Below are 15,280 nucleotides of genomic sequence, written 5' to 3'. Positions count from 1 at the left end.
CTTGTTAGAATTCACTGCATTTATTATGGCCTGTCCTGCATCTGTTCACCAGCTCAAGAGATCAGAGCCATATCTAACTTGGCTTGGCCCCAAATTGCAGAACTGATGTATCCCCCACTCCTTCTTCCTCTAGTCTTCTCTCCTTGGCATACAGAGGTCAGAGGACTTTCCCTGACATGTACCTCAAAGGCCTCCCTTTCTTATCTTACTTTCTCACCCTGTGCTGAGCTGTCTTGGTTCACTGATCTTACCCTGGGTTCATGATGTTGTTTACCTTCCTGTGAAAACAGGGCCTATTCTGTTCACTCCACCTTCTACCCTCACCCCACCCTACTGCCTATTCCCTGCTCCCTTCCTTCTGTTCAAGATGGAGATTACACCACCTCAATCCCAGCTTTACACAAAAGTTGAAAGATATTGGGTCTTACGAAGATATTTTTTTTTAAATATATTTTATTGATTTGTTACAGAGAGGAAGGAAGAAGGATAGAGAGCTAGAAACATCGATGGGAGAGAAACATCGATCAGCTGCCTCTTGCACACCTCCTACTGGGGATGTGCCCGCAACCAAGGTACATGCCCCTGACTGGAATGGAACCTGGGACCCTTCAGTCCGCAGACCGACGCTCTATCCACTGAGCCAAACCAGTTAGGGCACGGAGATATATTTTAAGAAAAACTTTATACTTAAAAAATTGAATGTACTGATTAGAGCAGTGGTCGGCAAACTCGTTAGTCAACAGAGCCAAATATCAACAGTACAACGATTGAATTTTCTTTTGAGAACCAAATTTTTTAAACTTAAACTTCTTCTAACGCTACTTCTTCAAAATAGACTTGCCCAGGCCGTGGTATTTTGTGGAAGAGCCACACTCACGGGGCCAAAGAGCCGCATGTGGCTCGCGAGCCACAGTTTGCCAACCACTGGATTAGAGCTATCCAATAAAAGCCTAATATGCAAATTGTCCCCTCGGGTGGTCATTCGACCACTGGCTATGACGTGCGCTGATCACCAAGGGGTGGCACAGAACATGGCGGGCATTGGTGACGTGCTGCGACCTCTCGCCGGCTACCTGGGGATGATGGGGATGGAGGTGTGGTGAGAATGTGGGGTGTCCACCAAGCTCGCTCTCCCCCTGCTACCCTTCCTCAGGACACCAGGACTCACGTGCCAGGGAAGCCCCCCCCCCCCCCCGCCCTCAGGTGCCCGCAAAGAGCCCACCCCGCACCCACACAGTGTCTTCCAGGTGAGCCAGGCTGCAGCCTCCGAGACTACAGGAGAGCTTGCTGCCCGCCCAGCTTCCGTGCAGCACCGTTGGGTGGCTCAGAGGCCCATGCTGTGCCCCGGCCTGGGGCATCTGGCCGCGTTCACTGCATCTCCGTTTAGGGACTCAGGCACCGTGACTCAGGTGGAGGGGGGCATCCAGGGGCCCAGGTGCTGCCCAGGGCCCAGAGGTCAGCTGGGACCTGCCCTTCCATACCAGATGCTTGTGCTTTGATTGCCAGCCAGGCCTAGGGACCGCACCCATGCACGAATTTCTTGCACCGGGCCTCTCGTTTTATTGAAAATGGTAGCTCCACTAATCTCAAATGCAAAAAATATACAAAAGGGTGAAAACTCTTTGAAGGCATTTGACAGGTATCCAGAATTCAAGAATGGTTGGTTGGTTTGTTCCGTTCCGCCCCCACCCTCTACTACCACCACCAAAAACTTGTATCAAGAGCCTTCTTTCTTCCCATTCACGCAGCAAGTATTTTTCAAAGTACCTACTATGTGCCAGGCATTGTTTTAGGACCTTGGATATAGCAATAACCGAAACAGACTAAAATCCCTGCCTTTGTGGAGCTTATATTCTAATTGAAGGGAGGCAGTGAACAAAATAAATAAGTAAATATAGTATTTTAGAGGATAATGCATGCTAAAGAAAAAGAGAAGAGAGAAGACTTGGGAGTAGATTATGTTGGGCATTGCATTTTTAAATAGGGTAGTCAAAGGAAAGCCTCGTTGAGGAGATGACAGTTGAGTAAAAATAGACTTAAAGATTAGGCCATGCAGATAATCTGGTGAGGAGCATTTCAGGCAGAGGAAATAGCAAGTGCAGAGGCTCGGGGATCATGCCTGGCATTAGAAACAGCATTTAGGCTGAGCGAGTGGAGGAGCCGTTGGAAGGTATTTAAGCAGAAGAATGATGGGATTCAACTTTAGGTTAAACAAGGATCATTCTGACTCCTCTATGGAGATTAGGCCAAAGGGGGCAAGAGTGGAAACAGAGAGAGACCCACAAATAGGCTATTGAATATTCCAAGCAAGAGATGATGGTGGAGTGGACCAGAGTAGTGACTGTGGGGCCTTAGTAAGAAGAGATGGGATTCTGGATATAATTTGAAGGTAAAGCTGACAAAGTTTCCTATGGTTACTTAATTCAAAAGAGAATTAAGAGTATCTTTACTGTTTCTGGCTTGAGAAACTGGAGAACCTGGCTGCCATTAACTAGATGAAAAAGACCACGGGAACAAGTTTGAGGAGGAAGATCGAAAGCTTGGTTTGGGACATGTTAAGTTTAAAGGTTCTTGGACAACCAAATAGATAGAGCAGGCAGGCAGTTGAATGTATGAGTCTGCATCCAGAGAATAGGACTAATTATAGAAACAAATTTGGGAGTTGTCAGCATGTAAATGGTTTTTAGAGCCATGGAACTAAATGAGATCCCCATGGAAGTGAATATGGGTAGAAAATAGTCTAAGGACTAAATAACTCCAGCATTAAGACAATAGGGAAATGAAGAGGTGGGGAACGCTTCTGATACAAATGAGGAAATAAAACAAATACAAAATGTTATCTATGCTACAGTAAGAATGCTTACTTGTGACTTTAGTTAATAGTCAAGTGATTTTTGAGAAAACTCAAGGTAACTTAGGCATTTGAGGATGCCCTTCAGTCACTTATCAAATAGAATATTTATAGTATTGTCCACACCATGTGCATTTTATTTCAAAATAAACTTGGCCATTTTTCCATGAGTAGACTTTTGCCACTTCCTTTCCAAGGTCATTATTCTTGATTTTTAAAAATTCTTTTTAAAGAAAAGAATCTCTTTACAGCTGAAGCCTTAGTATACCCTTCAATTACCCTCTTCTTCCCAGGGGTAGAAGAATAGTATCTTTCCTAATAATAGAGAAACATGTAAATTGACCATACCTCCACTACGCCCACAGCCAATCAGAGTGAGTATGCAAAATAACCCAATAAAGATGGCGGTTAATTTGCATACATACCTGGGTCACTCTCAGCCGCCATCCCAAGGAGGCTTTAAGCTTGGGGGACAGGGTTACCTGCTTCCCAAGCCTACAGCCTGGGGCGGAGCCTGCCATCGGAGGGGCGGAGGGTGCCCACTTCCCAAGCCTACAGCCTGGGGCGGAGGCTGAAGGCTTGGGAAGGGGCCGAGCCTGCCATCGGAGTGGCAGGGCATGCCCGCTTCCCAAGCTTACAGCCTGGGGCGGAGGCTGTAGGCTTGGGAAGGGGCCCAGCCTGTGATCGGAGGGGCGGAGGGTGCCCGCTTCCCAAGCCTATAGCCTGGGCGGAGGCTGTAGCCTTGGAAGCGGGCCAAGCCGCAGATCGGAGGGGCGGGGGTGCCCGCTTCCCAAGCCTATATAGCCTGGGCCGGAGGCCCTGGAATCGGAGGGAAGGGGAAAAAAAATCAATGGAAACATATCCTCAGGTGAGGATAAAAAGAAAAATAAAGAAAGAAATGTCATATCTTATGAAAGGCACATCTTGAAAATGCCTAAAGAAAGTTGTCATTTTTTCATGGTGAAGGGACTGGAGTCCATGTTGATGAAAATATCTTGGTGATTGGCAGTGGCTGCAGTAGCGGGGTGATGGGGCTGGCGCCTTCCCCTGATCAGCCCGGTCGCCTCCCGCAAAGGGAGGACATACTGCTCCAACAGGGAGCGGACCTAAGACATCAGTAGGACATCCCCTGAGGGCTCCCAGTATGTGAGAGGGGATAGGCTGGGCTGAGGGACCCCTCCCCCGTGCACAAATTTCATGCACCGGGCCCCTAGTCTCATAATAAAGCCCATGGGTTATGTGAACTCAAAAAGCGTTATTACTGTTTTTGAAGTACTTGCTGTCCAGCTGCTTTAAACCTAAAGTGGGGGTTTTAGCTGCACCAGAATGTAAGTGGTTGCACTGGGGCCCTATCATATTTCTTATTTAATTCTGGGATATTTATTTACTTGAGAAAGTGATAAGTAATTTGAGAATATGATAAACATGTCTTATTTATTCATTATATGCTCATCTCATGGCCAATATTCATACTCTGTCTACAGGTTATTTCTGTAAAGGGGGGATTAGTTTGAAGTTCTGTTGTGGACAATAAAAATCAACTAATTCCAGGCCGAATAGAGATTCTAACTTAGTTTTGATTCATTTGTTCAAGTTGGCCTTGAAGGTATCATCCCTTTTGAATACATTTCTGTGCAGTACGTGAAGATCAATTCAGTTTCCAATGACACAATTTAGGTTCTTGTTTTATTAATCAATAGCAACAGTCAGGGAAGGCCTACTTATTCCCTTCAATAGAACCAGACCAAGCTTGAAGAGGTAATAATTACTGCTCTGATCACAGTATGTTTTCTTTTCTCCTTCCCAACCCAGAGCATGTCTGTTCGATACTGGCTTCCCTCCTACGGAACCTGAGAGGGCAACAGCGAACCCGGCTGCTGAATAAATTCACTGAAAATGACAGTGAGAAGGTGGGTGCTTATTAGACTGCAAGAATGGGCCCAGACCACTGGTGACAGAAGGGCTCTTACCTGATGCGGTCTGAAGGGTGCTGGGTTGATTGTTCCTGCCCTAAAATATCTTCTCCAGCATCTGGGCCCCATTGCTTTGGATGAGAAAGGTTTGTCTGATTATTCTGCCTTTCATCTCCAAATGCATTCCCCTGGGAATAGTAACACCATAGGGTAGTATCAGCACTTTAAGGGGGTTTTTAGACCCCACGAGAGTAGATTACAATAGGATTGGGGGTGGGGAGGGTGGGGAGAGACATCACAGCAGAGTGACTGAGAGCATGCACTTTGGATTCAGATGTATGGATTTGAGCCTGGTTTTGCCACTTTTGAGACATGTGCTACTCTGAGCCTCATTTTCCTTGGCTTTAAAATGAAAACATTGATACCCATCTTGAAGAGTCAATGAGATGAAGATCAAATGAAGTCTTAGTAGGTGGTGTAATGAAAATGAAGATGATGCTAAAAGAAATGGTAGAGCCTATTCTAGATGGGCTATGGAATAGGGGACTGACCGTGTAAATGAGATTAGATAAATATTTTATAGTTATCTAGCATGTCAAACCATACGTGTTTTAAGAGTAATAAGAACTATCATTTAGTGGGTGACTACTAGGATTGGATAATACATTGTTATTCACATTTGCAGATAAGGAAGTTGACACTTAGAGACATTCCGTGACTTACCCAAGATCACCCACTTAAAAAGCAGAACTGAGATTTGATTTCAGGCTGCCTCTCTTATATCATACTAGACATAAGTAGGTAATTCCAGATGAGTAAAAATTAAGGACCAAAGCCTCCCCTTTTTTTCTTTTTTAATGTTTGTTTTTTTTTTAATGGATTTCAGAGAGAGCAAGGGAGAGGCCGAGAAAGATAGAAACATCAATGATGAGAATCATTGATTGACTGCCTCCTGCACACCCCCTACTAGGATCGAACCTGCAACCCAGACATGTGCCCTGATGGGGAATCGAACTGTGCTCTCCTGGTTCCTGGGTCGATGCTCAAACTCTGAGCCACACCAGCTGGGCAAAGACCCCTTTTTAACTTACAATAATTTTCTTTCCTATGTCCAAGGTAATACATTTTCCCCCCACTTTGGAGAGATTTTAAGACTGTCTCTTTGAGCCTACCTCTAACCATTTTTTCTTCTCTCACTAGCAGTGTAGCATGGTGAAAAGGCCATCAGGTCAGGACACAGAACATCTTAGCAATCATGTCACCTTGCTAACATTTAATGTCTGTGCTTCAGTTTCCTCACCTTTGAAATTAGGGTTGTAATCTATCTTCTCTGCCTACCTTGTCAGGTTTTTGTAAGGCCTAAGGAAATAATAGACATAAAAATATATGTAAGATCTTAGATCCATCATTGTTTTCCAGAGAGGGTTTGGGCACAGTCTTCCTGGACTCTCTGATGCCATGTTGAAGCAACTTCGGCTATTAACCATTAACAGCTCCTGGGTAAACACCAGGGTTGCCAACCTAGTAAAAGATGGGTTAGAAATCTAGGCTGGCTTCATGGTATTCCTTCAATCTTTCAGAAGTCTTAGGGAAAAAGGAAACTTTTTCAGACCTACTGAGTGTTCCTCAGGGCATGTTTGAAGCATGACTTTTGTTAAGTTTAAAACTGATTTTTGAATTGTTGCTGAGCAAAAGTCAGGCTCTTTTTAAGTTGCTGAAGGAGGTTTTTCTTGCACTCTCTTCTGACTCAAAAGCAACTAAAGAAATTTTACTCAGACCTTTTTAAAAAAAGATCAGCTCTGGGGCAGAATCTGAACATGAAAGGTTTCAGTTCGGGGAAAAAATTTTTCTGTAAAGTTCTAAGTGAATATCAAGTATGTAACTTCAAGCTCCTTCCCTTTGCACGAAGGGGTTTGAAGTTTTATTTATTTATTTGTTTTTAACAACTTAATTCATTGGAGTCCTTGAAAGGCTGGGGATGCATCAAGTTCTTTGGGGAATGGAACTGTGTTGCTTTGTTCGTTGCAGCTCTTTAATCCATTCCTGATGTGTCCATAAGCAAAGCTGATCTCCCATGTAGGAGTGGTAGAGGGGATCTCCCTTTATAAGGAGTGACAGAGATGAATCAGAGCTCCTCCTTCCTTGTGTTTTGGCATTCTCTTTCCTTATCACTCATGCCTGTGGAATATCTCTCTTTCAGGTTGACAGACTGATGGAGTTGCATTTTAAATATCTGGATGCAATGCAGGTGGCCGACAAGAAGATTGAAGGGGAAAAGCATGTACGTATCCCTGCCTGTCTTTCGCCAGCTGCTGGCTTGCACTCCCTTTGGGTTCCCTGCGCACCTTATATTTACCCGCAGGACAGGAAGGGCTAAGGTGCTGTCTGCCTTCATATGTCATCTAACATCTTGCAAGAGTGGAGCTCCTCTGAAAGGAGTGAAAGTCCTTCAGGAGGAAGGCTGTGTGGGATTGAGCCAGGTCTGGCCCGAGTCTGGGGGATCGTTCTAATACCCTTGACAAGAGCTTCTCTTAGAAAGTCAACCCAAGTACACTGCTGGGACTTGCACCACATTGGCAGCGTGTGCTGATGCACACACTTTCTGGTGTCTGTAGTCATAGGGAAGCATTGAAGGAAGGCTGATCACAGGGTGTAATGTAAGCGCTGAAAGGAGACTGCAAGGTTGTTGGGTCCAGAGATGAAAAGCTGGAGACTAGAAAAGGGAAGCTCAGGTGTGTTTCAGCAAAACCCACACAGGTTCTACACAACTGACCCTAATTTTCTTACGCTGATGGTTGCTGAGGGAAATGAAACCTGCTAGTCTTTTTCCCTGTGGGGCTTTGCTTACTATGGTGTTATCCTACCTCCTGTGTTACTTACCTGCTTCCATTTTGTTCTCTGCTACCTCTGGCCTCTGTAGTTTTCTCATCTGGCTCCTTAATGAGGGCAGGTTTTCATATCTGTTTTAATGTTCAATTCATATTTTCTCTCCTATAAGACATTCCTTAGTCTTTGGTCACATTGCATGATGATCCTTTTCTTGCTTTTTTTCAAAGTCTGAAGTAGACCTCATCTTCCTTGTGCTCTTGATTTGCTATATCGCTCCATTCTCTTTTTACTTCTTGCCTTAAAGATCCACTTGGCGTTTGAACCTCCCTGGTGGAGGAGCCGTTTCAGCGCCCGCCTTTAGTCTATGCTGGGCAGTTCAGCTGTGCTGCGGGCCAGGGTGAGAGACCAGGGATGGCAAATATTGTCTGTGCCTTTTTCTCTTTGCCTCCCCTTTCACGAAAAACACCTTCATGTATGAATACCAGTAGACAGGCAACTGTGTATCGTTCTTGTGATTTCCCCATGCTCCCTAGGCCTAGTGAGTCCTCAGACGTTTGGATTGATTAGCTGGGACTTTATTCTTTTATGCAGTGATGCTACTATAAGAGAAAAGGCAAAGGCTCTAAATTCTGAGGCTGGACTTCAGGCTCTAGCATGTCCCACACACAGTCCTTTCATTCCACACGCCCACCCCCTCTTTGTTCTTTGATTAAGTTCTCCTTTTCCATCATTTATTCCCTTTGCAGTAACTTGTACATGATGGACACTTAGTGATCATTAAAGTGATGGAGTAATACATTCTTTCTCTTTGTCTGAATGATAATTAGAAACGAATTGAAATTTCCCTATACTTTTGTTAGGAAATAACTGGAACAACAGGACTGGAGGACTCCCCCATGTTATCTGCTGACGGAGATTTTTCAGGGGTGGCAGAGGAGCACCTGGGATCCAGGAGACCTAGACATTTAGTGCAGGCACCACACCTCTAAACCACTGCCTAGCCATGCCTTGTTACTGAGCCTCATGTAGCCCCGGTTTCTTAGCCATAACACGGTATGAGCAAAGGCAATTTCTAAGATCCCTCCAGCTTAATGTTTTCCCTCAGGTTCAGGTGAACATCCTTTGGTAACTGCTATTTTTTAAAAATGGAATGGATAAAGAGCACTATGGGAGGTTGATTGGTGACTTAAGCAGCCTTCTACGGAGAGGAGCAGCAGCCGAGTAGATGTGAATTTCTGCTCTGCCACTTCCTAGCTCAGACCCTGGACAAATGTGTTGACCTCTCTGAGCTTTGGTTTTCTCATCTGTAAAATGGAAATAACATCTCCCTTTTAGTATTGTTATGAAGACTAAGTATGGTATATAAAGTACCTTGCTCAGTAACTGAGAGCTGCTGCTGTTGCTAGATTTTCCCAGCTTCCTTTAGAATTCTTGTGTCACTTTAAGTAAGCCAGGCAGTCCTTTCCTAAGAGCATCCTCCTTGCCAGGTTCCCAGAGGAGTCGCTCTAGCAGACCAGAGTGTTGGTAACATCAGATGCTTTGTTTGAAAAGAAACTGAAATAGGCTTTTGCTTTTTTTTTTTTTTTTTTTTTTTTTTTTGAGGGGACCAGGTAAGCTTTTGACCGTCAGGTTGCAACTTGCCTGTAGCTGTTAGAAAACTTGGCCTGCTTCCCACAAGATTATCTATTATCAGCATTGAAGAGGGTGTGAAATTGATGCGCACTGACGGAGAGTAATCTCTGCAGCCACTCTCCCCAGCACTCACGGAGCTTGTGTGTGCCACAGGCACCAGGCCCCTGCCATTCCCTGACAAACATCTGTCTCCTGGATGCCAAGGCCGTTTTGCTGGGCAAGGCAAACATTCCAAGGCCATTAGCACTCAGCAACCTCCGTGTTGCTCAGAGAGACGGGCGGGTGGGGGCGAGGGATGCATTTGAGAGCACTGCTTTCTGCCAGCACTCGGGCTCCATCCTGGCAGATGAAGCCGCCTCACAGTGTAAAGTGACTTAGAACAAAATGACCTCATTTTCACCTCTCCTTCATGCACTCTTCTCTCTTAAATCATAAACAATGGATCGCCTCACTCCATCCCACCTTCATTAAACTTGGGTGTCTTACACCTATTGGGAACTGGGCAAATATTTGTTGACTTATATTGAATGCTTATTTCTCAGGCACTTGATGATATTGACAGATCAGTAATAAATATCTCACATACTTTGACAAGTCAACAACAACAACCAATCTTAGATAATGGGAATCAGGTATGGACATTTTTAGTGTCTCAGAGCCATCCTGTTCCATGTAAACTTCAGACTTCCATGGGTACAGGGCAAGTGTTCATGGTTTGCTGTTGGCCAGGATTCACTGGAGAGAATCCAGTCATTTGGCAGATGTTTCTTAAGCAACTGCTTTGTGCAAGGCCCTGGGCTTGGCACTGGCGGCGGGGGGAGGAAGATGAAAGTGCCAATAAAAAAATGGACCCCAGGAGTGGTGCTGAGGGCTAGAGGTACCCAGGGAGCAGGGAGAAGTCGCCTGCACATCGAGTCACCCTTAGCAGTTTGTGGAGGAGGCAAGATTTGAGCTGAACCTTAAAAGGTAGAGACATTAGGGCATTTCCAATCTAGAGAAAACAGGAGCAAAGGAGGGGCACTGGGAAGGCAAGTTAAGTTTGGGGGCAAGAGCTAAGTTAAATTCCAGAAACAGAAGGTGTCAAAGGGGAATCTGGCTAGCCTTTAGAGCCAGGCTCAGTCTGGTTCTCCGGCTGTGGACAAATAGCCTAACTGCCCCAGCCTTCTTTTCTTCTGTACTTGTGTTTTGATTTTAAGGCATATGTCCCAACCTGTGTGCTTTAAGGAATTACATATGTAGGGATTAGTGGCATAGATATAACACACGTGAAAGGGCCTGGCATGGAGGGGTGGCCAGAGAACCTTTCATTTTCTCGATAAGGACTATTTGCACCACCACCCCTCCACATACACACACATTTTCTTCCCGAGTACTGCGAGATTTTGCTTGATCTGAACTCTCCCTACTTCCTTCTCCTGCCACCGTGCACTGCATTCCTGCCTTATAGCCTTTGAATTTGCTCTCCCTTCTAACCCTGGCTCTGCTCCTGCTGGTGCTTCCTCCAGCCATCAATTCTCAACCTAACTGTCACCTCCTCAGAGAAGTTTTCCATGACTCCACAAGAAAGTAGCACCCCTGTCCCCAGGTCCTGGGCTTACAACTTCCAGCCAGGTTTAAATGTGCTTTCTTTAATCCGAACAAAACAATCACCGTTATCAGAGTATGATTAACATTTCTTATAATTAATAGCTAGTCCCCAATATTATTTTTCTGCCCCTAACAGACATACTCTTGGGGTTCCTGGTTAACAATATTTGACCTGAACTTTTAAAGATTTTTTTAAATTCATTTTTAGAGGGAGGAAGGGAGATGGAGAGAGAGGGAGAATCATTGATGTGAGAGAGAAACATCACCTGCCTCCTTGCACATCCCCTAATGGGAGCGAGCCGCAACCCCAAGCATGTGCCCTGGCTGGGAATTGAGCCGGCAACCTTTTGGCACATGGAATTATGCCCAACCACCTGAGCCACACTCGCCAGGGCTTTTTATTTTTTTAAGAATTTTTTTTTAATTGATGACTTGAACTTTTAAAAGGCATGAGTGAGCAGCAGTTGTCTGTGATCTGTAAATATCTAAGATGCTTGTCTCAGCAGATTTCACCAGAATCCCCATACAACAGGAAATACCAAGGACGATATCCTAACTCCTTGGTTCCTTCTGGCTTCTGTTGGTTAAATGTTCAGAGATGCCTGGCTTCTGGTTATCAAGAGAAAGACATAATTATATAGGCAGGCATTTTAAAAGAGGCAACAGAGCCTTGGAGAGAGGGTGTTCCCTTTTTTAGTTCCTGGGAAAAGTATTCTCAGCAGGTTTATTCAATAAAGTGTTCTTACCACATACTTTGCACCATAATGACTTACAAATTGCATGCTAATTTTGCCACAGTTAAATTATTCCAGGCTTCATCTTGGAAAGAGAAAGATGGATTCCATATAATGAAATAGTATCCACAGGACTTAATGTCTGAAACAAACTTTGACTATTTCCTTAGCATTTAAAACTCAGAGATTTGTACAAAAAACAGGGAACTCGCAGGAATGAAAGTGTGGGGTAGGTGATCCTGAAGCACTAGGTGGTGAGTATGCCGACAATGGAAGTGTGAGGCTGCCATTGATTCTTCTGCTAACCACTCTGGAAGCTCTGGGGCAAGCTTACAAAAAGAGAATCCTGCTAAGAGTTCCTCTCAGCTGTTCTTAAAACCAGTGGTTCCCAGACTTCTCAGGCCATGAATTTGCCAAAACACAGCTTACAGCTAGAAGAGGCCAGGAACGGTGGGGGAGGGGTGACACGGTGGGAGAGGGGTGACACGGTGCTTTTCCTCTCCTGCTTCCCTCTCCAGACACCCACAGATTCTGCCACAGGTCCATTTGCCCTCTCTCCTCTGCCTCCCTGCCCCTGTTTCTCCCCTTCTCCATCACAGTCATCCTTTTTATAGTTGGGAGGTTGGGACGCCTTTGCCAGTTACCTTGTACTGTGGTCTCAGCACTGTTTTGCTGTTTGCATCCTTTCTGTCCTCTTCAGTGGGGTTCCTAGTCTCTCCCCTACAGACTCATGGAAGCCCTGGTTCTTTCAAGGCTGGTTTATATGTACGAGAAATCTGGGTAGTTGTTTCTTCATTTGCTTTTTAGTAAATTTAAAAATTGAAGACACACCTGTGATGGAGGCATTATGATAACATGGAAGGGACATGAGCCCTGGGTTAAATCCCAGTTCTGCCACACACGAACTCTGTTCTTTCTGGAAATGTATCATCCTGTGTGCTCTAGTTTTCATGATAACTTTATTTGAGAGGGTTATTTTGAAGATTAACGCAGGTGTTTGTAAAAACCCGGCGCATGGTCATGTGTTGAGGCCAGCCTAACATGTAGTCAGTCTCTCCTTTAGCGACAAAGCTCTGGCCTGAGATCCTCAGCTTCTTATGAGAGCTGCTGTCAGTTAGCTTGGTGTTCTCCCAAAAAAAGTCAATAAATAAATCCCTTTTACTCTTTCTCCAGCCTTGATTGCCCCGGTGGAAAATGACCTGCAGTCTCTGGGGTCTTTCTCTCTAACTGTCTGCCCTATTTTAGAAGCTCTTGGAAGGAGATTTTGTTTTGCTGGTATTTGTGCCTCCCTCATCTCTTACATGTCTCTTCTATGGTTTAAATTTCCTCTTGCTTTGGAAGAAAAAAAGAAATTGGCCTTTTCTAAATGGTGGGGCAATTCCTGCTCATGACTGCAGACAGTAACTGTGACCCCTGTTGGGGCTCTGAGTCATGTCCCCTCTTATTAAGGTGAAAGGGATTCCTATTGGCTTCACAGCAGCTGCTTTTATGACTGTCTCCTTCCATCAGCCAGGGGCAGCTCTGCCGCCTGACAGGGGCAGATTAGAAATGGCATCCACATGCTCATTCGGAGGCCTGTGACTTGCCTGCTGAGAGAGAGAAGCCGTGGAAAGGTGGGGATTTGATACTGCTCCCGAAGATAGATTAACATTTAAAGTGAGGGTGTAGCTGGGGGAGGGGAATGCACACACAACCCTGTAGTAATGGCACCTTGTTGCCACACATACCACCTCCTTGTGTATCTTTGGAGATGAATCTGTTTATTTTAGCAGCCCCCAAACAGGCTTATGCTACTGCGAATTGCAATCTGTTCTACTTAATGTGCCATTCACTGAATTACCATCTAAGTTTTTATTCTACTCTTCTCTTATGGCATGAACAAAACAAAACCTTTCAGAGTATCTCTTTTTTAAAAAAAAACTCTTCCAAATTGCACGTGGAATTTGCTGGTGTAGCTACAGATTTCCCCCTCCCCTCCCTTTTTTAAAAAGTTTCTTAGCTTTAATAAGGAAAAGACAGGCTAAGAAGGTAGATGACCTTACATTTAATGCTGTTCATTTGAGTAGTCCCCAGATGTGGCATAAAGAAAAAAATCCCATCCATTTGCTGGTAAGATAATACTGAAGAAGGTCTATAAAACAAAGGCTTTTTCCTTCTTTGAACTGTGGATAGGATCACAAGCTTAGAGCCAAAGTTGTGTGGGTTTTTATCTCATCTCCCAACACTTACTCAAACCATGAGCTTTGTGAAATTTCCTGTCTTTATTTTTTTTTCCTTTTTATTTATTTTTTTTTTAATTTTTTTATTGATTAAGGTGTTACATATGTGTCCTTCCCCCATGACCCTTTCATTTCCCCCCAGTCATGCCCTCACCCCCTTGTTGTCTGTGTCCATTGGTTAGGCCCATATGCATGCATACAAGTCCTTTGGTTGATCTCTCCCCCTTGCCCCCACCCTCCCCTACCTTCCCTCCGAAGTTTGATGGTCTGATCGATGTTTCTCTGTCTCTGGAACCGTTTTTGTTCATTAGTTTATGTTGTTCATTATATTCCACAAATGAGTGAGATCATGTGATACTTATCTTTCTCTGACTGGCTTATTTCACTTAGCATAATGCTCTACAGTTCCATCCATGTTGTTGCAAATGGTAGGAATTCCTTCTTTTTTAGCGCAGTGTAGTATTCCATTGTGTAGATGTACCACAGCTTTTTAATCCACTCATCTGCTGATGGGCACTTAGGCTGTTTCCAAATCTTAGCTCTGGTAAATTGTGCTGCTATGAACATAGGGGTGCATATATCCTTTCTGATTGATGTTTCTAGCTTCTTAGGATATATTCCTAGAAGTGGTATTACTGAGTCAAATGGGAGTTCCATTTTTAGTTTTTTGAGGAAACTCCATACTGTTCTCCACAGTGGCTGCACCAATCTGCATTCCCACCAGCAGTGAACCAGGGTTCCTTTTTCTCCTCATCCTCACCAACATTTGTCATTTATTGATTTGTTGATGATAGCCATCTGACAGGTGTGAGATGGTACCACATTGTCGTTTTGATTTGCATCTCTTGGATAATTAATGACCTTGAGCATGTTTTCATATATCTCTTGGCCTTCCTTCTGTCTTCTTTCAAAAAGTTTCTATTTAGTTCCGTTGCCCATTTCTTGATTGGATTGTTTATCTTCCTTTTGTTGAGTTGAATGAGTTCCCTGTAAATGTTGGAGATTAAACCCTTATCAGTGATAACATTAGCAAATATGTTCTCCCATGTAGTGGTCTTTCTTGTTGTTTTGTTGATGGTTTCTTTTGCTGTGCAAAAGCTTTTTATTTTTATGTAGTCCCATTTGTTTATTTTCTCTTTATTTTCCATTGCCCTAGGAGCAGTATCAGTGAAGAAGTTCCTTTGGCATATGTCTGAGATTTTGCTGCCTGTGGATTCCTCTAGTATTTTTATGGTTTCCTGTCTTATGTTTAAGTCCTTGATCCATTTTGAGTTTATTTTTGTGTACGGTGTAAGTTGGTGGTCTAGTTTCATTTTTTTGCATGTATCTGTCCAATTTTCCCAACACCATTTATTGAAGAGACTGTCTTGACTCCATTTTATGTTCATGCCTCCTTTGTCGAATATTAATTGGGCATACTGGTTTGGGTCGATTTCTGGGTTCTCTATTCTATTCCATAGATCTATATGTCTGTTCTTGTGCCAGTACCAGGCTGTTTTGAGAACAGTGGCTTTG

At 44.2% G+C, this 15,280-nt stretch overlaps 1 protein-coding gene across 1 annotated transcript in view; it reads left to right on the top strand.

Annotated features, from left to right (window-relative positions):
- CTNNBL1 (catenin beta like 1) overlaps positions 1–15,280 on the top strand; it is a 181,579-nt gene that overhangs the window by 144,272 nt on the left and 22,027 nt on the right. The window contains exons 12-13 of the mRNA XM_080683808.1: positions 4,664–4,761; positions 6,965–7,045. Of these exons, the coding sequence (XP_080539934.1) occupies positions 4,664–4,761; positions 6,965–7,045 (179 nt within the window). The remainder of the gene's footprint in view (positions 1–4,663; positions 4,762–6,964; positions 7,046–15,280) is intronic.

Source organism: Plecotus auritus (genome assembly GCF_963455305.1).
Source record: "Plecotus auritus genome assembly, chromosome: 8".
NCBI classification, from domain to species: Eukaryota; Metazoa; Chordata; class Mammalia; order Chiroptera; family Vespertilionidae; genus Plecotus; species Plecotus auritus.
The sequence above is the reverse complement of the archived record's forward strand: the minus strand, read 5'-3'. Positions and strand labels throughout refer to the sequence as shown.